The sequence below is a fragment of the Ascidia mentula genome, chromosome 9, assembly GCF_947561715.1.
Source record: "Ascidia mentula chromosome 9, kaAscMent1.1, whole genome shotgun sequence".
Lineage (NCBI taxonomy): Eukaryota > Metazoa > Chordata > Ascidiacea > Phlebobranchia > Ascidiidae > Ascidia > Ascidia mentula.
The window spans coordinates 15,283,550-15,306,688 of record NC_138574.1 but is presented as its reverse complement, the minus strand read 5'-3'; the positions used below and the strand labels follow the sequence as shown (position 1 = coordinate 15,306,688).

General features: G+C 39.1%; 5 protein-coding genes across 5 annotated transcripts; 2 read left to right on the top strand and 3 right to left on the bottom strand.

Annotated features, from left to right (window-relative positions):
- Positions 1-132: 132 nt before the first annotated feature.
- On the top strand, positions 133-2,234 carry LOC145913283 (serine/threonine-protein kinase Nek7-like). Its single transcript, XM_083000884.1, has 7 exons — positions 133-319; positions 386-448; positions 892-1,002; positions 1,067-1,161; positions 1,216-1,337; positions 1,403-1,611; positions 1,663-2,234. The coding sequence occupies exons 1-7, from the start codon at positions 164-166 to the stop codon at positions 1,774-1,776; spliced, it is 870 nt and encodes a 289-aa protein (XP_082857010.1). The 5' UTR covers positions 133-163; the 3' UTR covers positions 1,777-2,234.
- A 608-nt stretch (positions 2,235-2,842) lies between these two features.
- Positions 2,843-6,434, top strand: LOC145913145 (large ribosomal subunit protein uL18-like). Its single transcript, XM_083000700.1, has 8 exons — positions 2,843-2,919; positions 3,119-3,304; positions 3,666-3,800; positions 3,950-4,053; positions 4,178-4,293; positions 5,284-5,405; positions 5,724-5,851; positions 6,302-6,434. Exons 1-8 carry the CDS (start codon positions 2,917-2,919, stop codon positions 6,396-6,398), a joined length of 891 nt encoding a protein of 296 aa, XP_082856826.1. The 5' UTR covers positions 2,843-2,916; the 3' UTR covers positions 6,399-6,434.
- A 29-nt stretch (positions 6,435-6,463) lies between these two features.
- Positions 6,464-8,696, bottom strand: LOC145913144 (uncharacterized). Its single transcript, XM_083000699.1, has 8 exons — positions 8,496-8,696; positions 8,325-8,440; positions 8,181-8,270; positions 7,950-8,040; positions 7,668-7,810; positions 7,332-7,525; positions 6,941-7,005; positions 6,464-6,819 (listed from the first exon to the last, which is right to left on the bottom strand). The coding sequence occupies exons 1-8, from the start codon at positions 8,615-8,617 to the stop codon at positions 6,687-6,689; spliced, it is 954 nt and encodes a 317-aa protein (XP_082856825.1). The 5' UTR covers positions 8,618-8,696; the 3' UTR covers positions 6,464-6,686.
- Positions 8,697-14,700: 6,004 nt separating this feature from the next.
- On the bottom strand, positions 14,701-17,286 carry LOC145913460 (uncharacterized). The gene is made up of 11 exons (XM_083001116.1): positions 17,147-17,286; positions 16,925-17,074; positions 16,681-16,842; positions 16,514-16,621; positions 16,309-16,455; positions 16,086-16,247; positions 15,839-16,018; positions 15,575-15,730; positions 15,344-15,517; positions 15,143-15,289; positions 14,701-15,071 (listed from the first exon to the last, which is right to left on the bottom strand). The coding sequence occupies exons 1-11, from the start codon at positions 17,196-17,198 to the stop codon at positions 14,980-14,982; spliced, it is 1,530 nt and encodes a 509-aa protein (XP_082857242.1). The 5' UTR covers positions 17,199-17,286; the 3' UTR covers positions 14,701-14,979.
- A 3,065-nt stretch (positions 17,287-20,351) lies between these two features.
- LOC145913223 (uncharacterized) lies at positions 20,352-22,937 on the bottom strand. Its single transcript, XM_083000807.1, has 11 exons — positions 22,778-22,937; positions 22,559-22,720; positions 22,339-22,497; positions 22,175-22,282; positions 21,970-22,116; positions 21,747-21,908; positions 21,484-21,663; positions 21,231-21,386; positions 20,994-21,173; positions 20,789-20,935; positions 20,352-20,714 (listed from the first exon to the last, which is right to left on the bottom strand). Exons 1-11 carry the CDS (start codon positions 22,827-22,829, stop codon positions 20,623-20,625), a joined length of 1,545 nt encoding a protein of 514 aa, XP_082856933.1. The 5' UTR covers positions 22,830-22,937; the 3' UTR covers positions 20,352-20,622.
- Between the last annotated feature and the right edge of the window lie 202 nt (positions 22,938-23,139).

Here is a 23,139-nt window from a genome sequence, read left to right as displayed (position 1 = left end):
CGTGCCTCTTGATAAATTAAAACGCTTGTTGATTGAAACGTTTACGTAGTATAAAAATACTTTTAGGTTACTCTCATTGGACTAAATATCCGTTCATCTACATTCCGAGTATCAGATTTTGTTTTGATAAATTCTTCCGTTTACAGGTCTTTCTCTAGTAATAATGGGTGACGGTCAAGCAAATGTAAATGTTGAATTGGGATATAATTCGCTGGCAAATTACCGGATTGACAAGAAAATTGGAAAAGGTCAATTTAGTGAAGTTTACAGAGCTGTTTGTTTATTGGATAACAAACTTGTTGCATTAAAAAAGGTTAAGGTATGTATGCTTTAAAAAATTACATTGGTGTCAGGGTGTTAATGCGGTATTAAAACGTATTTTTAGATCTTTGAAATGATGGACGCCAAAGCTAGGCAGGATTGTATCAAAGAAATTGACCTCCTCAAAGTAAAAGTTTTGACTTCTTTCAGATTATGTCACACATTATAAATATCTTTGAGTTTACTTTTCATAGTTTGCATTTTTTTGGTTAGTTCATTGTTCTTTTACAAAGATCTTCTAGTGGGCATCATGTTATGTTAAGTCCACAGTGTTGTTGTTACAAAATAAATGTTAATGACGAGTATAAATAGACTGGCCCATATTGCTATTAACACTGTCATGTTAAAGCTGTTTCGACAAAAACTTTTGTCATCATCAGTTTGACTGACGTGATTGGTAGAGCTCCATCAATATAAGGAGCTGATCTGACTGACGTCACAGATAAGGCTCACGCGGGTGGTAACATGACAGTGTTAATAGCAATATGGGCCAGTCTATTATACTCAGCATTATGAGAAAACCCGTGAGTTGTGTTCCTAAATGTTAATGAAATTGTGATTATTTTTCAGCAATTGAACCATGGGAATGTAATATGTTACCTTGCTTCCTTTATTGAAGACAATGAATTAAATATTGTGCTCGAACTGGCTGATGCAGGTGATTTAAGCAGGATGATTCGTGTAAGTTGCCTTTGAGTAAAAATAACATAAGTTGTTTTCACAACTACTTGCTGTGTCTTTCCAGCATTTCAAGAAACAAAAGCGACTGATCCCAGAAAGGACAATATGGAAATACTTTGTACAGTTAGCTTCCGCTGTTGCACATATGCATTCAAGAAGGTAACTTTTTGTGATTGCTTTGAATATCTCTAAATGAGATCATGTTTTTATAAGAGTGATGCATCGTGACATCAAACCAGCCAATGTTTTTATCACTGCTCAAGGAATTGTAAAGCTTGGAGATTTAGGGTTAGGGAGGTACTTCTCATCAAAAACAAGTTTTGCACAAAGTTTAGGTATGAATAGTGAACAACTCATTTGTAGCTTGTCCCATGTCCTATTGATCATAAAACTTTTTCAGTTGGAACTCCATATTATATGTCACCTGAACGTATACATGAGAATGGATACAACTTTCGATCTGATATTTGGTCACTTGGGTGTTTGCTTTATGAAATGGCAGCATTACAATCACCATTCTATGGAGATAAAATGAATCTTTATGCCTTGTGCAAGAAAATTGAAAGTTGTGAATATCCTCCACTTCCAGCTGATATTTATTCTGACGAGGTAAAAAGAAAGTTTTTTTTTACTCAAATGAAACTCAATAAATATTTTTAGCTCCGCAATCTGGTTGCTATGTGCATTAATCCCGATCCAGACAAACGGCCAGAAATTCAGTACATTTATGGGGTGGCTCAAGCAATGTATGAAAAAACTAAACAAGAGTCTTAATCTTCAATTTAACTTCTTCGTCAATTTTTCCGCTGTCAGTTTGTCAGTAATGTGGCTTAAGTTTTACCTTTCCTTTTTTTGTTGCTTGTTTGCAGAAATATTTTCACATTTTGGTTGATAGAAAGTAATAATTGTGCCATCTTATTTTTCTCATTTCAGAAATGACATAAACTGGTTGTTTTTACGCTTTTATAGTAATTTTTACGTGAGGTTGCACTACAGTTTTAACCATTTCATTGTGGATGTTGCGTTAAATAAGTTATATTGCCAAAAAGTTTATTATGAGACCAAATGTTGTGATATTGCTCTGTCTTACGCGGTGCAGGTTTTGGTGGCTTGTCGTGTTATCATATATTTGTGTTTATAGTACAACGTTGACAGCAATTTGTTTTCTGTAGTTCATCTCTAGTATTTCACTCTTGTGCACTTTCACCAATAAACTCGATGGTAGGAGATAATGTGTAGGAAAGTTGTTCAACTGCAGATAGTTCGCGTGTTTCCATCGACAACGCCAGATCGCCTTTTTTAAAATTTGTTTAGTTTTGTTTATTTCAGAAAGGAAAAACAGCATATTTCACATGGAATATATAATACAGACTCTTCCCTTAGTGTTATTCGGTTTTTTTAATCTGTCGTGTTCATAATACAATTTTTTACGATAATATTTTAGTTTGAGATGTTTAAAGCCACTGGGCCGAAATGTACGACAACCACTGGCAAAAATAAGCTCGTGCAAAGAGTGATGCCGACATTTTTGAATATAAATAAGCTTAAATATTTATTGTTTTGGCAAATTTTGGTTCATCTTGATGTCATAAATACGCGACGAAAATACCGCAAACTTCTTGAATGCACAAACAAGAAACACTATTCCTACTAAAAATTAGTTGTTTTTTGCAAAAAGGTTATTTTCAGCAATAATTAAAATTAAAATTGTTTTGCAATGTAGTTGCAAAAAATTTCACCTTTTGAACATTTTATTTAGTCTACTCCCCAGTTTAAAAAACAAATTCCCACGGTGGCGAGCATGCGCGGAAGAAATGCGCAACGAACAGATTTCGTTCCTTTTCGATGTGAGACCCCAAGACCGTGGCTACCTGAAGCTTGTGTCCATGTTAAAGCTTTGAAGTACCATTAACCATGGTATGTAATTAAACATTAGGTGCTGTCAAATACCTCTTACATAACATAGAATAGTTATTTGTGCCTTAAGTTTTTCCAATCGAGCGATTCAACTGGATCAATTGTAACGTCTCGTTTAGCTCTTTGCTTACCTATAAGTTTTTTCTCAAATTTCCTTTGGAAATACCTAGTTTACATAAAACTGCATAAAAATCTACAGGGATTCGTCAAAGTCGTGAAAAATAAAGCCTACTTCAAGCGGTATCAAGTGAAATACAAGAGACGACGTGAGGGCAAAACTGATTATTTTGCTCGTAAACGTCTGGTCGTCCAGGACAAAAACAAATACAACAGTCCTAAATACCGCATGATAGTCAGGTTTACCAACAAGGACATTGTCACTCAGGTGAGACACTCTTACTTTACCCGATGCCAAATTAACAATTAGGCAGACAAGGTATATTCCAAGAATCCAGGCCACCTAAATAACTCTGTGACGTAAGTTCAGGATTAAGAGTTTGTTGCAACGAAAGTTTAATTACTTCATAAACTTAACTTGGAATAAAGATTAATGAACTTGTCGCTGTGTTCTTTATAGACTCTTATTTATTGGAGAGTGCAATATATGTGTATTTTCGGGCCAGCAAAAAGTTACTTTCCTCCACCTGAAAGCAGGTTGTGTCACCCAGGTTTTTATATGTACAAAGTGTTTCTTATTTTGTTGATAAATTCGGACAAACAAAGTGAAACCAGTTGATGATTTACAGATAGCGTATGCTCGTATTGAAGGAGATGTGGTGATTTGCGCTGCTTATGCCCACGAACTTCCAAGATATGGAGTGAAGGTCGGGTTGACCAACTATGCTGCTGCTTACTGCACTGGGCTACTGTTAGCCCGCAGGGTAAGTCACTTACTTTATTGTCTTACTCTCAGGATAGTTCTTGGTTATTTACAAATAATTTTTGTTTGTTGCCGAAAGAAATTTTGGTGTTTAACTTCAAAGTACATAAGCTTGATAAAAGTTTGTATTATTTAGTTTTAATTTTGCAGCTGCTGAACAAATTTGGACTTGACAAAATATACGAAGGTCAGACAGAGGTTGACGGAGATGATTTTAATGTTGAAGATGTTGATGGGCAACCTGGTGCATTCCGGTGAGTTTTTTTGGAACTTTTTGATTTCCAAACACAAGAATTTCACCCTTTTTTGTGGTGGGGGATATTTAACCATCTGCCAAACCAAACTTTAAGTCAGTGAATGTAATGTTGATTGTTGCAGGGCGTACCTTGACATCGGCTTGGCACGAACAACCACTGGTGCAAGAATATTTGGAGCTATGAAGGGCGCAGTGGACGGTGGTTTGGATATTCCTCATTCAAACAAGAGGTTTCCTGGTATGTATAACTTCACACATTATGAATATGAATCCGTCAGTGTTGCACTTGAACAGATTTAAGGAAATTGTCGCACCCAAATAGTTAAATTTTGGTATTTTTACGACTATGTTTTTAATCTTGATTTTTTAATTGCTGGAGTCTACAGCAAAAAAACTGTCTACTCCCAGATGGACAAAGATGATTGTGTTACTGTCATACGATAAAATAATTACATACAGTTGATTTCTGCAAAGTATAATAAACTTACAGAAACCAACAACCCTGTATACTATCGCACAGGCGAACAATGGCCGCTATACCGCTATGTTTTGGAAGAACGATATACTTTGACTTAACATGACGTATTTGTGTCTTCAGATTAATCAAATATAATGTTAAACAACCCAGGACTTTTTTTGTGGTCAAATGCGCTTCTGTGGTTTAGTGCAACGAATAGACTGACTTTGTTGCGCCCATGACTATGATACGATGTTAGACGAAAGGGATTTCGCTGCAAGAGAAACGCTATTTTCATCATGTTTTGTACATTCATGGTGATGAACAATAGCAAAAACGACTAGACTTGCTCTCCTAGCGCTATGCTTCCATTGTTGATCATGCAAAAAAGGACTAAACCTCAGTTAGTGTTTCACACAACCATAATACGCTCCAATAAATATTCGCATACGAATCTTACGTATTATTCGGGTTCGCATGAATATGAAATCTGTGCTGATATTCAGGTTAGGGTTTGCCTGGCACATCCCTTGCCAGATGTCGTTATGCAAATGTTTCAAACACAACTGTGTCCATCTTTATTGCTAAAAGTTGACGTAATATCTTTGCCATATATTTTCAAGGTCATGTGTTCTCCAAATTATGAACCCATATTAACTTTTCCTCCATGGCAAATTGCCTGTAGTTTTACATCAATGTAACTATAATATGTGATTACGCTATTTTGGTTGTAGCACACTGAGGATTTATAATTCATTTTTGTGTCTACAGGTTACGACTCGGAGTCCAAGGAATTCAGTGCCGAGGTTCATAGAAATCATATCTTCGGACAACATGTTGCCGAGTACATGAGGAATCTTGAAGGAGAGGATGAAGATGCTTTCAAGAGACAAGTAAGAATAAATTCACCTAAAATCTTGTGTTTACATTTTGCAAGTCAAATGTGTTTAAGAATTATCATTGTAACTTGTTTTCAAAAAAGAAACACAGAAAAAACAGTGATATTTTCTTTTCTAAACCTGAACTATCCCAAGTGAACTTGTTACCAATTAAAAATTTAGAAGTGAACCACAGAGTATCTGTCCATACTTTTGGACCCTGAATTATCTGAACTATCCTACTATGTGGTCTGCAATGTTTTTTTTTGTCCTTTTGAAGTTTGCTGCAAATACAAAAAAGTTTCCCAATCTAATTTTGATTCCATTTTACAGTTCTCCCAGTTTATTAAGAACGGCGTCACCGCTGATAGCATGGAGGAAATGTACACGAAGTGTCATGCTTCCATCCGAGAAGATCCAACTCCCAAACCTAAGGTTGAGAAAGCTGTGAACAAGAAGAGGTGAGCCTATTATTTATCACCATGTTGTGCGCCAATCTCTCATTGGTCAACCAACAAATAGCAAAGCCAACTAATTAGCTTCTATTTCTGGCTTGGAAATATTTGTATTTTTTTACCCTGTAAGGCTTCCAAAACTTTCACTTGCAACTTGTTTCATTTGATTAAACTTTTCTGAAACCCCCTCATATTCTTCAGTGATCTAGTGTTGATATTTTATACTGAACCTTGACTGACATATGTAGTGACCCAGTATGAGTGTAAAAAAACGTTAAATATATGTTTTGTGTGGGGGAACTCTTAGTGACCCTGGTTTGCTGTATACAACTTTGGATTTTTTGGATAGATACTTTCAATATAGCGATACATTGTGTTTCGTCTTATATCTTATTTCATCGATCATATTCCATGTCTCACTAGTCGCAGTTTGTAACACACCACATTTACCACTAGGTGGAATCGCGAGAAGATGTCTCGTGCCCAGCGTATGGATCGAGTCAAACAGAAGAAGGCTTCATACAAGCGAGCTCTTGAAGCTGGGGACAACTAGAAGAGTTTGTGGATGCAATAAACATACAAACGTGCATTGCAGTGTGAATAATTTACCACATGTGATAACTTAGGCGTGTATTTGCAAAAGTGGAAAAGAACAGAAAGTAAATTTAAATACATAGAGCGAGTTACATGGTTGGCGCCAATTAAAGGCAGTGCGATGATATAAGGGTGATTCTGTAACATTGACGTCATGCTCGGACATTCGCAGCACCGAGCAATTGATTCAGTTCCATCCCATGTTCGTTTGTTTCGCTTAATTAAATGGGAAGGTCCGCTTATTTTTCTAATCTTTAAATATTTGACTGACGGAAAGTTGTCGTTCGAAGTCTCTCTTGTACTTGGATCTAACGTAACGAGCTTTCCGAGCTTCCTCGTAAGCTTTCTTTTGATCAGGAAGTCGGTGCGCCATTCGAATCCTGGAAAGAATTCGATTAATTCTAAATGTTCTTGGAAGGAAAAATCATTGACGAAGTTCCAAAAGTTTGCGCCAACTTTAATTGTTGGCAAATACGTTTTTATGCATGAAAATTTACCGACCTTCCGTCTGGCGCGTAAATATCAGCGTTGAACTCCAACTGACCCACGTGTTTTGTCTCTTCGACCTTGAAAAGATGGCACTGATTGGCAACTTTATTGATGACCTTTGCAGATCAGCAACATGACAACTATGATCTTGTGACATGCGGATGCTTGAAATTAGTTAGAATCAACGTAGGTAGGTTGTTGTGGGTTAATGGTTGCGGAGGCAGATTTGGAAAGACACCTTATGTAGATGAATCGGTAATGACCTTCTTGCTGCGGGACCCCCTTTTTAAATTGTGGGACTACTTTTACATATAATTGTGGGCGATTACATTAAGTTGGTCAAATGTACCAAGGGTGGATCCCACTTTGTGTGCGGAAATATACTTAGTTAAAGTTGACTCACCCCAGGCAACGATGTTCGTACAACGTTCTCCACAAACACATTCTCGTCTGTTTCTCCTTGTGTGACGTCAGCGGTTTGTACGTCATTGTCACGTGATGTGACATCCGGTAACCGGTCGGAATCTGGATTTTTTTCAGTGAATTCGTCTTTGAGAAATCTCATGTGGAGAAGATTGGGCGGAATCGTAACTGAAACTGTACGAGAATGTCCGCATTTAGTCAACAAATAAAATGGTGGAACAAACTTTAAATGTTTGATTGTTCATGCTGTGGTTCAGTTTTAAAGATTATGGAGAAGCAAATATTCATCAGTGCGTTGTAATTATGATTTTCTCACATTTTCGTTTGTTTGAGTTTCTGGCATTCCACGAATTAACTTTATCTTGAATCTGTTTGTTTTGTTGTTTCTGTTGCCGCAACTTCTTCTTCCGTCTCCCCTCCAACACAGGATCAACTCCATCCGCAGGATTGTAATAGAGACTGGAGGAAACACAAGGTTAGACCCAACATCGATCGTAAAATCTCGGACTTTCGTTATCGGAAATTTACGACCTTTTTTCTCCTTTCGCGAGGAAAGTTAACGAGGCGAGAGTCAATATCTTGTTGCTAGGAAACTTACTCGATCGCTTTTTCGAGTTCTTTCGCGCTTTTGTTGTGGCTTTTATTCGATCCTGGTGAGCTGTGATAACCGAAGTAGTTTCTTCCATAACCTTAAGTTAACAAAAGTATATTTTTTATTTCGCAACATGGTCGTTGGAGTTTGTGTGGTGAACAATCGCAACTGTTTTATGTAATACGGAATTTAACGCAATAATGAATGAACATAATGAAATATCAGCTTCCCACTGACCATTGTCGATCTGTGTTAACGTTTGTTGATGTTTCTTCAACGCAGAATCCTCACTTCGGTCAAGTTTTGGTTCGGCAAAATGTATGACACCTACAAAAACGATGACGTATTGATGACGTAATCGCAACCTTAACAACATTTTACCTCCTCGTTGTTTCGCCTCCATCTCCTTCGCAGTTTTCGCATCTTCCAACATTTTCAAACTCCTCAGCTCGCGTTTCAACATAGCTTGCTCACGTTTGATCTGAGCCATGTGAAATCTTCACGAAAGTTTAATTCAATAAAAACAACATGAATGCTTGGGGAAATACCGACCTCATTTCGTCATCAATTCCTCCTACGTCATTGAAACGCCTTGCTAGTCTCGCATCAGCCCGTTTACTGGCAAGTCTGGCCGCTTCGCTCCGTTTAAAAAAATCGTTGTTGAATCTCCGCATTTTACTCAAATTTCACCAACTTACACGTTGAGTTAATTCTGTTGAATTTCACAAACAAGAATTGATTTCATGCCTGTGGCAAAACTTTCACAGACAAGTTGAGGCGCAACCTGGTTTCTCCGCCCAACCACCATCACAATGGAACCGCTACTCGTTACCCTTCACACTGCTTCTTATGTGATTGTTACGCTCACAACAGGTGGTTCTGACGTCATAAAGCTTTCGCGCTTGGAGTTAATGACACAACTATTTCGCTCATTGCTTTGAAGCTAACCGATTTCTCGCCCCTGCTAAGCTCAACGCATTCGAAACATTTGTTCTCATAATTTGGGCACAGACTGTAGCTGCGTTGCCAGTTGTCCCATCACACTAAACATTACCGACAAAAGCAAGCGCTCCAGTTGTATTTGTCTGGTAAATATTTACAGAGAGCCATTAGACACAGATTCTCCGCAGGGGCCGGATTCCAAATATTACTTGCTCGTTAAACCCTCAACCAGGAAGCAATACCAACTTTCTCTACAGACTGACTTTCGGTGTCAGATTGGGTTTTTGATCGAGTCGGAAATATTAAACCGATTGTTAAATTATTCTACAGCCGGTTCGGGTTGAATTGTCAGTGGTGGAATCGGTTTGTTGTTACAACCACCTCCGATCTGCGCTGGTTGAGCAGGCAGTCAAGTCTGCAAACCACTTCCAGCACAGTTCGTGCTCAACAATCTGCTCTGCTTTGTTGTTAATCCGATATATTACAATATTATTCCTGATGTTACAAATAAAAGGCTCCTGGGGTTGTGTGATATTTAAATTTAACTTTAAATATATTTTCTTAACCTGCTCATACTGACAAGCACTGGTTCTAAGGTTTAAAAAAAATCATTCTGATATCGTTAGTCAATAACAACATCTATTCCCAAACAACATTATCATAACTGAAACGTTTGAAGTTTGAAACTCGCTCTCAGGGTCGACGTGACAAAAACCACGAAGTCTCATTTTGAAACTGAGTAGTTTGAAATGCATTGAAATACTATTTAAGTGTTTAGTTTAGTCAACAAGCCGAGGTGATTGTTTCACAGTAATTGCGCACCAAACACAACAAAGATACACGATATTCATGTGTTTACGATATTCGATATGGCGCTGGTTTATTATGACGTGGTACACGAACCGATGTGACAAAAACCGGAAACTGGAATGGAAAACGTGTTTACGTCGTATGGGCCAGGTGTAATGTAAATTTATGGACGAACAGGAGACAAATAACTTTCTTTTAAAATATGCTTAAATGTACCAGGACTAACAAGTTCGTTAATAAAATCCACCCATTTGCTTGTATTCTCGGTGTGGCCAAGAAATAAAAATGCTGATGGATGTTATTTGGGGTAAAATCATTTTGTTCTATTTGGCAGTAATAATGCCCTGGGGAAATGTTGGTGTATGGTTAGATGAAAAGTTAATCACATAATTTATAAAAAAGGTGAAACAGAGATTATCTTATATCTTATTGTTGTGTGTCATCTGTCTGCTACAATCAGTGTAGGCTACATTATTTGCATGGGTGTAATTTGGTCGCAGAAACAACCTTCACTCATAACTTTCAAAATAATGATGATATATTAGATGCTCAATTAAATTTGAACGGTTTATTATTTTGCAATTTCGCCATGTATTTGTTTGTGCAAGTCAGAAGCAAATACTGCAGCTCAGTAATAACTGTAAACAATGGGCTTTGTTTCGTCAAAAACGACAAAGAGTAATAGTTATCGGTTGATTGTTGCTTGCTTCGAATGCAATCAGTGCTTTTTTGGAAAGGATGCAGCGTTTTAATGCCAGCAGCAAGTTTTGCGGTTGAGTCAGGGGTGAGCTTGACATAACATGCTATAGGGTGTGCGGTACAGTTGTAGAAAGCTTGTTGGCTGTTTTACAACGCCAGTGTTTTTTGTGGATTACTTGGATATTTTGCAAAAGCTGTGATGCTGTTCGTATTGGTTATCACACTTACACCTCCTCCGAAAGTCAGACGCATAACTGACGCAAACCTTGTTTGTGCGGTCACAATGGGTTTTGTCATGCGTCGGTTCGTATCGGCTGCCGTATTGATGTTAGTAAGTAAATTGACATAGCCTACAGTATAGTGTTCAGTAAATTACAACAGACTTTGTGCATATGCTTTTCAGTGTATTGCAAAATATCAATTATTTTATCTTGTACAAAGCATATTAAATTTCGCAAGCAATTACTTTTCGTTTGTTAAGTTTGAATGAAGCAACGTAAATTTGCATTGTATATTAGAATAATATCACTTGAATATGATAAAGCAACATCTTCTAATGTCAAAACATTATCATCGACGCTTGGTTTATTTTCAAGTTTCGTCTATTGGATTTTTTTACAAAGATACTGATACGCGATTACGCATTTTTTAGCACTGAGAATTTGCACTTTTTACTACAAATAAAAACTGTGCAATTTGTTTAGAAAAGACGTTGGGTGAGAAATCCAAAGATTGCTGGTAGTGAAATCAGCAGAGAACTGTAGGATATTCTGAAAGACCCGTTCATTCCTGCAAAAGTAAGATGTTGTGCTAAAGTTTAAAACTATTTTAGTTTTCCACGAGATGTCGATGTTTATTTTTTTTATTTTGCAAGAACGGTGACGTCACAGTGCGCTTGTTTAAAACAAAACACCAGTCAATGTATTTTATAAAAGCATTGTTACCATGGTTGCATCCGTCCACGGAGCAAGTTTTGTTGCATTCCGTGTAAGTGGTTTGGTCTATGGTCATGTCGGTACAACCGGTCCCAATATCAACATGTGCACAACCTCGAGTAATTGTACGACTGTAACCTTGTCTGCCGTCCAAAATTTGACCTATGTCGATAATAATTTATGAAGTACAGCACTGTGATCGTGACAAGTTCAGCCGACAAACTAACCAGTTAAATCCCCTGCCTTTCCAACATCATTGTAAAAGCATCGTGACATGTAGGGTAAGCTGCAATGTGTAGCTGCTGGAGGGTCAAACAAGCACTCATCATAACCGTCAGGTGTCGTTGCGGAAGTACACTGGATGCACAATGGCCTGTTGGCTAGAAAGGAAAAAAGTACACAAGTTGGCGATTCTACAGAAATACTTTTTCTTCCACTTAGCACGCATTATTTTCTGCGTAAGCGATAAAAACTAGAAACATTCTTACGCCATCCACTGTTGCATCCGTCGAATTGGCAACTTTCCTGGCAGACAGTTTTGTAAGCGCTTGTTGTTCCGAGTTGGGTTGTTGTGCATTCTTGGGTCAGTTGACTTGTTCCACAACCACGTTCAATGGATATAAACTTGTACTCGGGAAGGGCTAAACATATACAAGTGATGTTATTCTACGCTGTGCACATTTTCACCAAGTAAAGCTGACCGGTTACTGGTGTTTGTGTGTTTGTACACGGCGACATCATGTGGACGCTTACCGTAATTATAGGCGAGATCTGTTCTGTTGGAACTATAGTAAGTTGCAGTAGAGTAGCAGTGAGTAGAGGCGGCTGGGCAAAGTGTTCGGCTCATAGTCGACGTGGCACAAGCACCCGAGTCAATTGTATCTGTACACTGCAGGCAGTAGAGAGCTGTAACCTCACTTCCATCGAGTAAGCCGTTTGCTGAAAATAGTGGTGTTGTGTGTTATTGTATGGACAGAAAGTGCAGCACGCAATTTACGTGTTGCTGTGTTGCAGTTGTCAGTGGCGCACGTGCTGACGCATGTATATTCGTTGTAAGTGCTGTACTGGCTGTCTGCAGGGGTCGAGAAAAAACATTCATCTCTGTAATTCAACTCAGTCGCACAACCTCTTACTACCCTTGTCCGAACCACGTTTTCATCTGTATATAAATATCAACGTTAGAAAGTGTATTTTAATTAGTCTGTACTTCTGGCGCAATTAAACTTAACTTTTATTCACCGACGAAACTATGGTGCAAATTAGTATCTGACTTACTTGCATCGAACAAAGTGGTGTGGGTGGATGTGCAGTAGTCTTGTGTTGTCAGTGGACATGTGCTGCCTGTAGTTTGCGTTGCACAAGTTGAATCAACCTCTTGGTCACATTGCACGCAACTCCTGTACGCGGGAGTGGTTGTGACTGCAAAGTAGCGCAATGTTAAGTTGGCACAAAATTACTTCATGATCGGTTTCACTCACTTGCAGTTGAACAATCCGATCCGGTGAAGCCAGAATTGCACATGCATGTTCCAGTGAAGTAATCGCAGTTGCCCTGACTCAAAAATTGTGAACAATTGTTCGCACAAACTTGTAGATCGTCTGTCAACAACGGGTTTGTTTACGTATCCTGGCCTTTGTGTTTGAATGTTTATTAAATTTTAACCCTACTTGTTGAGAGAGTGTTGCAGTTGTTTGTTGTGCACGAATACTGACAGGTGGTTGATTCTACTGCATTGTTAAATGTGGTCGAACACTTGGTTGAAGTTGGAGCTGAGGTTGAAGTTGTAACAGGGTCGGAGGCCGCATCTCTACACCCACGCTGAACACCCGTCACCAAACCTGTCAACATAACCTGTGTGAAACAAGTCCTTGGATTCTTTTTATCAACTCTATGTTCTTTGTTTTTACAAAGAGGTTTTTAACATATGGTGGTCAGCACTTACCATCCTGGATAGTAAAGTCGGAATAACAATAAGGTGCTGATGTGGTTGGACAGGTTATGGTAAAAACATTGCCAACGTTGTCATAGCAATCGTTGCTTAGGTAAGGTTCGCCGACGAAATTCGACTGGGAACATGAACGACAGGTTCGTGTGGTTTGTCCTGAGGAACAAGTGGGCCGTAAAAAGTTTGTATTTACTTGTATAAAAATCCTTGCATACCGTTAACAGCCACAAAAGCTGCAGTAATAAGCCACAGGGCTAATGCTTTTTCCATTGTTTCAGGTTGTGATGTAAACCTTGGGCAAATTTAAGACTAAAATATTTTTATTCTGAAAAACAAGACAGAGATATGTTGATGAAAAAATACTTTTTTGAGTTGTTTTGGTTTCTCAGTGCAACTGTTCCCAACCTTTTTTTAAGGCGACTCTAATTTTAAATAACAATCTATTTTGCAAAATCCTCGCTACCCAAACATAAATGTGGTACAGCGACTCTGGCGTAACAAACGATATCAGAACTACAAAACACCGATATTTACATATCTTAGTTCATAGTTTTTTGCTTTGCTTGCAACAAGCGACCCCGAAAAACTGTTATATCCAACTTTACATCGCGCCCCTTCGGGTTGGAAAACACTGTCTTAGTGTGTTGTTGTTGAACATGTGCACAATTATTGTTTCTTTCACCGCCAAAATGTACTTTGCTGTCCCAAAGTCGATCCCGGGAAGAATTATTATGGACCACAGAAAAATGTATCTGTACTTTTTGTTTGCGGTAAAAGGTTGGAAATTAAGTTATTGGAAATGGATTTGTAAAATAAACTTTTTCAACAACACAGGGATTACTTTCAACGAAAAACTGCGCTGTCTATGTGGATAGTTTGTGGTTGCTAAGCAACGACCCATAAACGAATCCTATGAGAAAATGAACATCGACTTTCTCCCAGGCGTGGCTTGGTTGGTTTTGTACAAAAACAGTTGGGGTGTGGTGACCATTGTCAATATTTGCCGAAAAATCTTTTTGGCAATTGTTTGCTTTGCTTGTGGGACCAAATAACCTTTTGTATGATACGACTTGAGTAATTTTATGTGGGCTAAGCAGTTGCTTTCTGGTTTAACGCAAAAGGAATTAGTAAATTGTGGGTGGTCTGCTTGTCTAAGAATTCTAATAAAATATAAACAGACTGTTATGATTTGTAACAGGGACAATTATGTTTCATGATATCACCGATTATATTTGCTTTCCAAATTATAAGTGAGCGTTTACTTAAAAAACAATTTGCGCTATAATTATTTCATTGTCAGTTTTAAAAAAATCTTTAAATTAATATTCGATTGTTTTTTCATAGGTGTACAAACTCAGACAAAACACTATCCTTATTTCCCAATTAAATAAAATGAAATCAAGTAATTACAACGAGCCTGTACAACTACTGTACAACATGTGGTATATATTTTTACACTGCAAAGGTGGCAAAAATGCATCACAAATTACAGCCAAACTAAACAAAACATAACAACACAGTGAGTAAATTGAACTTTCTATCAAAGCATTTCATCAGTTGTTTCAGCGAAATTTCACGCTCTCATGCACAACTGAATGGGTTGCTTGTGTATTTTAGTGTTTTAAGACTAAGCTGGTAATTATTTGCTTGCGATTACATATATGATGGACGTAACTAACATGCAATCATGCAACATTAAGGTGAATTATTGTGAGAATTGTTGAAGAAAGTAAGCGAGCAAAGCTGGGAGGAGAAGCATCATCGTGCTCTGGCCAGCTAGGGCGGTCGAACCATTTCCTGAAACAGGGAAAAGGTTATATAATAACACAATTTTGAAAGTCTTTTTTGCAACCCTTGCTCAACTGTACCTTGGTTGCATCCATCCACTGTACATGTTCTGTTGCACACATTGTAGTTGATGTTGTTGACTGTGTTCAAGTTACAACCATTCCCGACATCATGATAAGAGCAGCTTCGCCAAACGTTGTGAGTATAACCAGTCCGTTCCGACGATCCTGGTTTACAACAGGTTTCTACGCAATCGTGAACTTTCAAGGTTTAAGTCTTACCCGCAACTCTGCGAATCAGATCTTCTTCTCTGCCCGACTCTACAGTGAAACAATACTCATGGGCTGGGGATGAACATGTGGTGGCCACAGGTGGATTAAACAAGCACGTGTCATATCCATCTTTTATGTCTGATACTGTGTCAGTCACGCACTGGGAGCATTTGGGGCGAGCAGCTGGAAACAAGGACACGGGTGAAACCTGTTGAAACTTTCACAAACGCGGGAACTTACGCCAATGATCGTTGCATCCATCAGTGGCGCAACTTTCCTCACAAGTAACTTTAAGTGAGTTGGTTCCTGTCAGTGTTGCGTTGGTGCAAGTGTTGACTGAGGTTGTAGATGAACGACAACTACGCTCGACTGAAGCAAGTCTCACAGCTGGATCGGCTGCGAAACATAAACAAGAAACACTTAGTTTTTTCTGACCATTAAAGTCATTCCAATCGTTTAATTTTTCGTTGGATTTTAGTTGAAGCTAAAACTTGTAGTTGTTACCGTTGTGTCGGAGGTCTGATTTTCCGTTGTAATAATAAACGACCTTGGAGTAACATTGGTTGGCGGTGCTTGGGCAGAGGGTTCGCGTAGCTGATTGGAAACATGTGCTGCTAGGGTTGGTACTGGAACATTGCACGCAGTAAAGCGAGCTTGTTTCGCTGGCCGTCAAAGCTCCATTAGCTGCATGAAAGTTCATTACCAATGTCACTCCCGTCATTATTTGTTGATAAAATTCAGGTTTATTTACGTGTTCCGATGTTGCAGTTGTCTGCGTGGCAAGTGCTGGTGCAAGTTTCTTCAGTGAAACCTGTATAGTTTGGATCAGCTGGGTCAGAGAACGTACATTGGTCCTGGACGCCATTGGTGGATGTGCAACCTCTGGTGATGCGGCTTCTCACAACACTTCCACCTACAAAGTGTTGGAACGTTGAACACAGGAGTGACGTCATGCCATATGTTAGGTTCCTTACTTGCATCTATCAAAGTTGTCTTCCTTGTAATGCAGTAAACCTCAGTTGCTGCACTGTTTATGGCACATTGTGTTCCCGCGGTTTTGGTGACGCAACCAGTGTCAACATCCTCATTGCATTGAACACATGAACGGTATGTGATCGACACTGTTGTGTATTGTTACGTTAAAATTAAATTTTCTTTGCATTGTTTTGTAACACTTACCTGCTGTTGCGCAAGTGGTTCCACTGAACCCGGTGTTGCAAGTACAAGTACCAGTGAAATAGTTGCAATATCCGTTTACACAATCAGATGCACATGACAACAAACTACCTACAGTTTGCAACCGGTGTTTAAGTTTGGTACAAATTGTTTTTCACTTTAACGCTTACTTGTGGTGGCTGTGTTGCAGTTGTCAGTGGTGCAAGAGTAACCGCAAGTTGTTATTGGGGAGGCGTAGTTGCATTTCGGAGTACTTGGGATGGTCGTGGTGGATGTTGGGTCGATATCAGCTGTAGGATCGGTCGCACCCCTTGTCACTCCAGTCGCAATTCCTGTAAAATGATACAAGATGAAATTTGTTTCAATTTAGGACATTGTAAACTTGGATGAACAATATTTTGGCAACATTCGCACCGTCGTTGAAGGTGAATGTTATGTAGCAATAAGCGTTTGTTGCAGTCAAGCTTGTGGTGGCCACGTTGGTTACGTTGTCGTAACAATGGTTGCTTGTTGATGGGTTACCGGTAAAGAAAGCTGACGAACACGAGTAACAAGTTCTTTGACCTTGAGATAAAGGAGAAGAGATTACCAGAACATATTTACATAAAAAAATTGAATTTGTGAAAACAAACTCACCACTTACGGTCGTAGCGCATGTCAACGCCAACAAGACAAAAACCACCTTCATTTCTACTACTTTTCCTTTCAAAAGTAAACACAATTATCTAATCTTAAAATGAAAAAAAGGCAACAATTTAGTCAAATGCCTTTGAATGCCGTGCGGTACAATATGAGATGGTCTCCGTACTCTGATTACTGTGTCACAATTAACTCCATTTTACCCATGGTCTGTTACGCATTATTGAAGAGGTGAAACTCCCTTCATGTTGCTGCCGACCTAACACAGTGGCTGTACTTTAAACTCCGCTCCTATCATGGTGGACCCGGTGCTGGAATGAATTTAATTCCTACCTGCGCTGGTACAAATAGTCCCCACCTCCTAGCAACAAAACAAACACTTCAAACCGCCACCTCTGTTAACGACGGTTGCCATGGGTCTTTCGATCGACCATTACCATTTTTTTCGGACACATGAATATCAAATAATACTCATTTTTTTCTTTGACAGGCACCAGCGCCACTCTAACATTGTCTCTTTCATATCCATCCCACTCTTTAAGGTCCAACGGATTTTTTTTGTTCGCTCGTGGGTAAACACAGGTTTCTTCGGGGTTAATTCATTCGACCGTAAGCTTTCCTTCTTTTTCTCAACACTCAATGTTCATCTTACTGTGGCATTCTTCACAAATGTGAAATTTTTCCAAAAGTTTTCCTGTTCGGCAAAAGTAAGAGGTAAGAATCCCAACAAAAGATAAGAAAGCAAACTTTCTTGTGCAAAATTACTATCTGGAGTCGTTTTGTTATCTTTTTACTGGCAAAGCTGATCTGTTGCCAAGTTACACATTTTCATTTGACTTCCTTAGTTGTCATGAATAAGATTTCTCACACGAAACGTGCAAAGCAAGTGAATGCAATTAAATTGAATCATTTCAACTCTGCTATAAGTTGGGAAAATGTTGTTTTGATTTGATCATTTTCACGAAATACTTCATGACACATTTGTGGTTTGTCCCGCAGGGTTCATGTACGTAATTATAGAAATGTTTGTAGTTAAACATTTTAAAATAGTCCAAAAATTGCCTTTTGATTTGTCGCCATGATACCTGGAACAATCAAGTTGCTCTGTATGTTACAAGGATGTGTTTTTGTAATCGATTCTCCCTGCTCGTGAGTAAATAGGAAGGCGCGCAATGTTTTTATAAATCCGGCAACAATCCAATGTAGAGTAAGATCCTGCCTCGTCAAAATATTATTATTTAGTTTTCAATGAAATCCACTGAATAGAATGTGCTGTGGAGTGGGTGTTTCATATAATCAGGTATTTTTACCTTCACAAGTCTGCGATTGAGAAGAAAGTACTGACTGTTGGACAAACGCATGTGTGATCAGTTTAATATGTTGGCCAACATACACCGTTGCGCTTTTCTCATTCCCCAGAGTTGTTCATATATTGATGCAAAGCATACCGTTCCTTAAATAACGCCTAGCTCAATGTTGAGAACAAGTTTTTGGTGATGTTGATGCTCTTTTAGAAAACACTCAAACCGACATTTCGTTTTCTACCAATCCCAGTATCTACATAAACACCGGTAAATTTGTTGAATGTTTAAAGAAGAAACCAGTTGGTAAACGCTCATAAAGTAACAGTGGGGAATGCCTTTTCCATTTGCAGCCTATAAAAACCATTAGACCAAACAACTTGTTCTCGGGTAAATATCGACGAGGAAATGAACTGAAAACAACCGGAAATTCAATTTCCAACTTAGTCACGCTTGAGTAAGCTTGCGTATGTGCTGTTTGATTACCTTCCATGGTGGGAAACCCACTCACAAAACGCGCACAAACTGATACGGAGATGTCTGGCAAACAATTACCTGCTGTGCTTAAACCCAGTGGATGGAGGAACTTTCAATCAAGCCACGCTTTCGCCATTATTTACTTTTCTTTTTGAAGTATGTCAGCATGTCCCCATGACAACGCGTCGCGTCCATTGTTAATTGTGTTGTTTCAATAACTTGTGAAAACAACTGGTTTTATTTGTGCGTGGGTGTAATAGTTTCTATTCAACAGAAAGAATTTCATCCCTTGTAGTTGTTACCGTCGCATATTTTCCGAACCCGACTTTTTATTGTCTGTGAAATACTAAAGGGACCTCTCCGAATTGTTGCTGAACACAAAGTTTTGTCGGCTTATCAATTTTATAGGCGTTGACTTAGTTTGTTTCTGTTTGACCAAGTTTTCTTTTTAGTATATGGGTCGGACACTTGACAGATGTGGCCAATCGTCCCCTGCTTCGCGTGCTGAAATGTACCACTCACTTGGGCGACATCTAGCGTTGGTATCCTCTCACAGTACAGTCTTGGGCGTAAAAAACAACGTTTAATTTACGACACTCCATGAAACGCTGGGTTTAAAGACATACTAAAATACAGCCATGCATTACACAACAAACCACGTGACAGCAAACAAAATGGATGAAGTTAATTTCAAGCAGTTGTTGCTCAGTGTCACAACAACTCTGAAGATAAAAGCCGAAGCTTTAACTCTGCTGGCAAATATGCACCAGCAAACATGACACTGGCTAAAAACTGACACACGTAGGTTGTTGCCATATGACACCAAGCCAAAGGGAAACATCCCATGTTCAGTGTAATTTGAAACGACATTTTGTTGAAAGACAACGACATTCGCTGATTGAATGACACCGATTTTTCCTCTCATCCACTGACCTTCATTCATTGGTTTATTTTGCCCAAAAGTATTTCAGCAATGAAAAGAGATGGGGAACGTGAGGGTATGGACAGGTAGATGCTGGAATAACCTTCAGGTTTTCGGTGTCACCCTTGGTCCAATTGTTTAACAACACAAGATAAAAAAGAAAACGATGAAGATGACCTTTCTGTTCCATGTCAACAGCCGAAAGATAATTCTGTTTGCCAATGCAAAAAATACGTAAACTTTCACTAAAAGTCGAATATATCAGAATTCGGTTAATCCGGATTTGATTTGTTAAACAAAAATCCGGAATATCCTAAAATTTTAGAAATTATTTTGATAAAAAGATGGTAATCATTCGTCTGCAATAGACGAGTTTTCGGATTAATCGAATCCGAAATAAGCGACATGTATGACGTATTCAAAATAAAAAAAAAACAAGTTTTCTTTGTCACTGAATGTAAACATCGTCTACTTCTGTTCCCAATCGACAAAGTACAAAAAATTCATGGACAAGTTATATTTGTAAACCACATTAACAACATGTGAATTCACTTGGAAATGCATTGAATCACACCAGGTTATAAACGACACAATATCAAATCAAGTTTTCCAAACCTACAGAATGTTACTGACAGCAAGCAAAATATGCAGTTGCTCATTCAGTACTTACGCACTACATACGAAACTGGTCATTTGCTTACTTCAATTTTTTTTATTTATGCAAATAAATACAAACACGCACTCGGTGTTAACATTCAACGACACAATGTGAATTATTGTGAGAATTGTTGAAGAAAGTAAGCGAGCAGAGCTGGGAGGAGAATCATCATCGTGCTCTGGCTTGCTACGGCGGTCGAACCATTTCCTGAAACAACGAACGATTTACTTTAAACACCTGCAAGGCATATCTGAACTTTCTGAGTGAAACTGATTGGTTACCTTGGTTACAACCATCCACAGTGCAAGTTTTGTTGCACTGCATCACGTTGACGTCACCAACTGTGTATGTTGTGTTGCAGGCGTTTCCGTGGTCGTGGAAGGCGCAAGCACGTCTGACACCGTGGGTGATTCCGTCCGAGCCACCGGCTGTTGACGAGGAAGATTTTAACAAAGGAAACTTCAGACATTTTTGCGGACAACTTACCTGACAACAGACTGGAAAGGAAGCTGTTCTCCCTGGCCTGTTGGACACGAACACAATATTGGTGAGCTGGGGAAGAACATGACGCCGGCACAGGTGGATTCAAAGAACATGTGTCGTATCCGTCGTCCAAGTCACTACTGCCACCTAGTGTTGAGCACTGGGAACATCTGGGGCGAGCAGCTGGAAACAAGGACACGGGTGAAACCTGTTGAAACTTTCAGAAGGGAGGAAACTTACGCCAATGATCGTTGCATCCATCAGTGGCGCAACTTTCCTCACAAGTAACTTTAAGTGAGTTGGTTCCTGTCAGTGTTGCGTTGGTGCAAGTGTTGACTGAGGTTGTAGATGAACGACAACTACGCTCGACTGAAGCAAGTCTCACAGCTGGATCATCTGAAATATTTGTCAACGTTACGTTGGGTTACTTTAAATTCTTTGAACGACGGCTTTTAGTTCTTGTTAGAATATTCAAATTGTTTGTGAAAGTTACCGTTGTGTCGCAGGTCGGACTTTCCGTTGTAATAGTAAACGACCTTGGAGTAACATTGGTTGGCGGTGCTTGGGCAGCGGGTTCGTGCAGTTGATTGGAAACATGTGCTGCTAGGGTTGGTACTGGAACATTGCACGCAGTAAAGCAAGCTTGTTTCGCTGGCCGTCAAAGCTCCATCAGCTGTGTTAATAATTACAGTTTTACATGGAGGAAAGATATAGATTTTAGATTTATGGCATTAAAATGTTGGGAAAATTGATTACGTGTTCCGGTGTTGCAGTTGTTGGTATCGCAAGTGCTGGTGCAAGTTTCTTCAGTGAAACCAGTATAGTTTGGATCAGCTGTGTCAGAGAACGTACATTGGTCCTGGACGCCTCTGCTCCTCGTGCAACCTCTGGTGATGCGGCTTCTTACAACATTTCCACCTACAAAGTGATGGAACGTTGAACACAGGAGTGACGTCATATCATATGTTAGGTTCCTTACTTGCATCTAACAAAGTTGTCTTCCTTGTAATGCAGTAAACCTCAGTTGCTGCCCTGTTTATGGCACATTGTGTTCCCGCGGTTTTGGTGACGCAACCAGTGTCAACATCCTCATTGCATTGAACACATGAACGGTATGTGACTGTAGCTGTGAATACATTGTGTGTTAACTTAAGAGACACTTACACACTCTTTTCATGAGTTACCTGCTGTTGCGCAAGTGCTTCCACTGAACCCAGCGTTGCAAGTACAAGTACCAGTGAAATAGTTGCAATACCCGTTTTCACAAGCAGCGGCACACGACATCAGGCTGCCTGCAGATACAATTGCATTTAATGTATTTTATTTTTTCATAAATCGAAAATCTTACTGAGGGTCATCGTGTTGCAGTCATCCGTGTTGCAAGTATATGTGCAGGTTGTTGTACCACCGGCATTGATGCAGCTTGGGGTGGCCGGTATTGCGGTCGTTGTGTGATCAGTGTCTGTTGAAGCTTCCCTGCCTTGTCTTATCACGCCGGTTACAATTTCTTCGCAAAATTTTTGGAATTCAGATTTATTGTTTGAAAATTTAAGTTTAGAAAAACTTGCCATCGTTAAAAGTGAACTCAACGACACAATATGGGGTGACGGAAACTAGCGAGACGGAGCCAACGTTGGTGATGTTGTCGTAACAGTTGTTGTCTGATGTAGGGTTGCCATTAAAGCGGTCTAACATGCATGACTTGCACGCTCTTGTCACGGTGGTTTGGCCTGAAATATACAAAGAACAAATCAAGTTATAAATTTCCCCAAAGTATTTCAGCTTACCATGGACTGCCAACACGCAGGCAAGCGCGATCATCACACTCAACATTTTCATTTTGTTTTTCTTCTACCTACACTTGAGATTTTAAACTGAAATTTGGAAATTTGTTTGTTAATGATACAATATGTTGATCTTATTTACTGTATCACAATTATATGTTTATCTCTTCCAAGACCTCTAGAAATATGTTCGTATTTCCTCGCCTGAATCTCCAACTGACAGAATCTCACGTCCTTCCCTTACTTAAGTACATCCAACTGTTGCTCAAGGCAACGAAATGATCAAACCGACGAAGAAACGGTTGCTACGAAGTAATCAGGGAAACGTTGGCAACAATTGAGTTCCCGTGTAAAACAAAACTCTC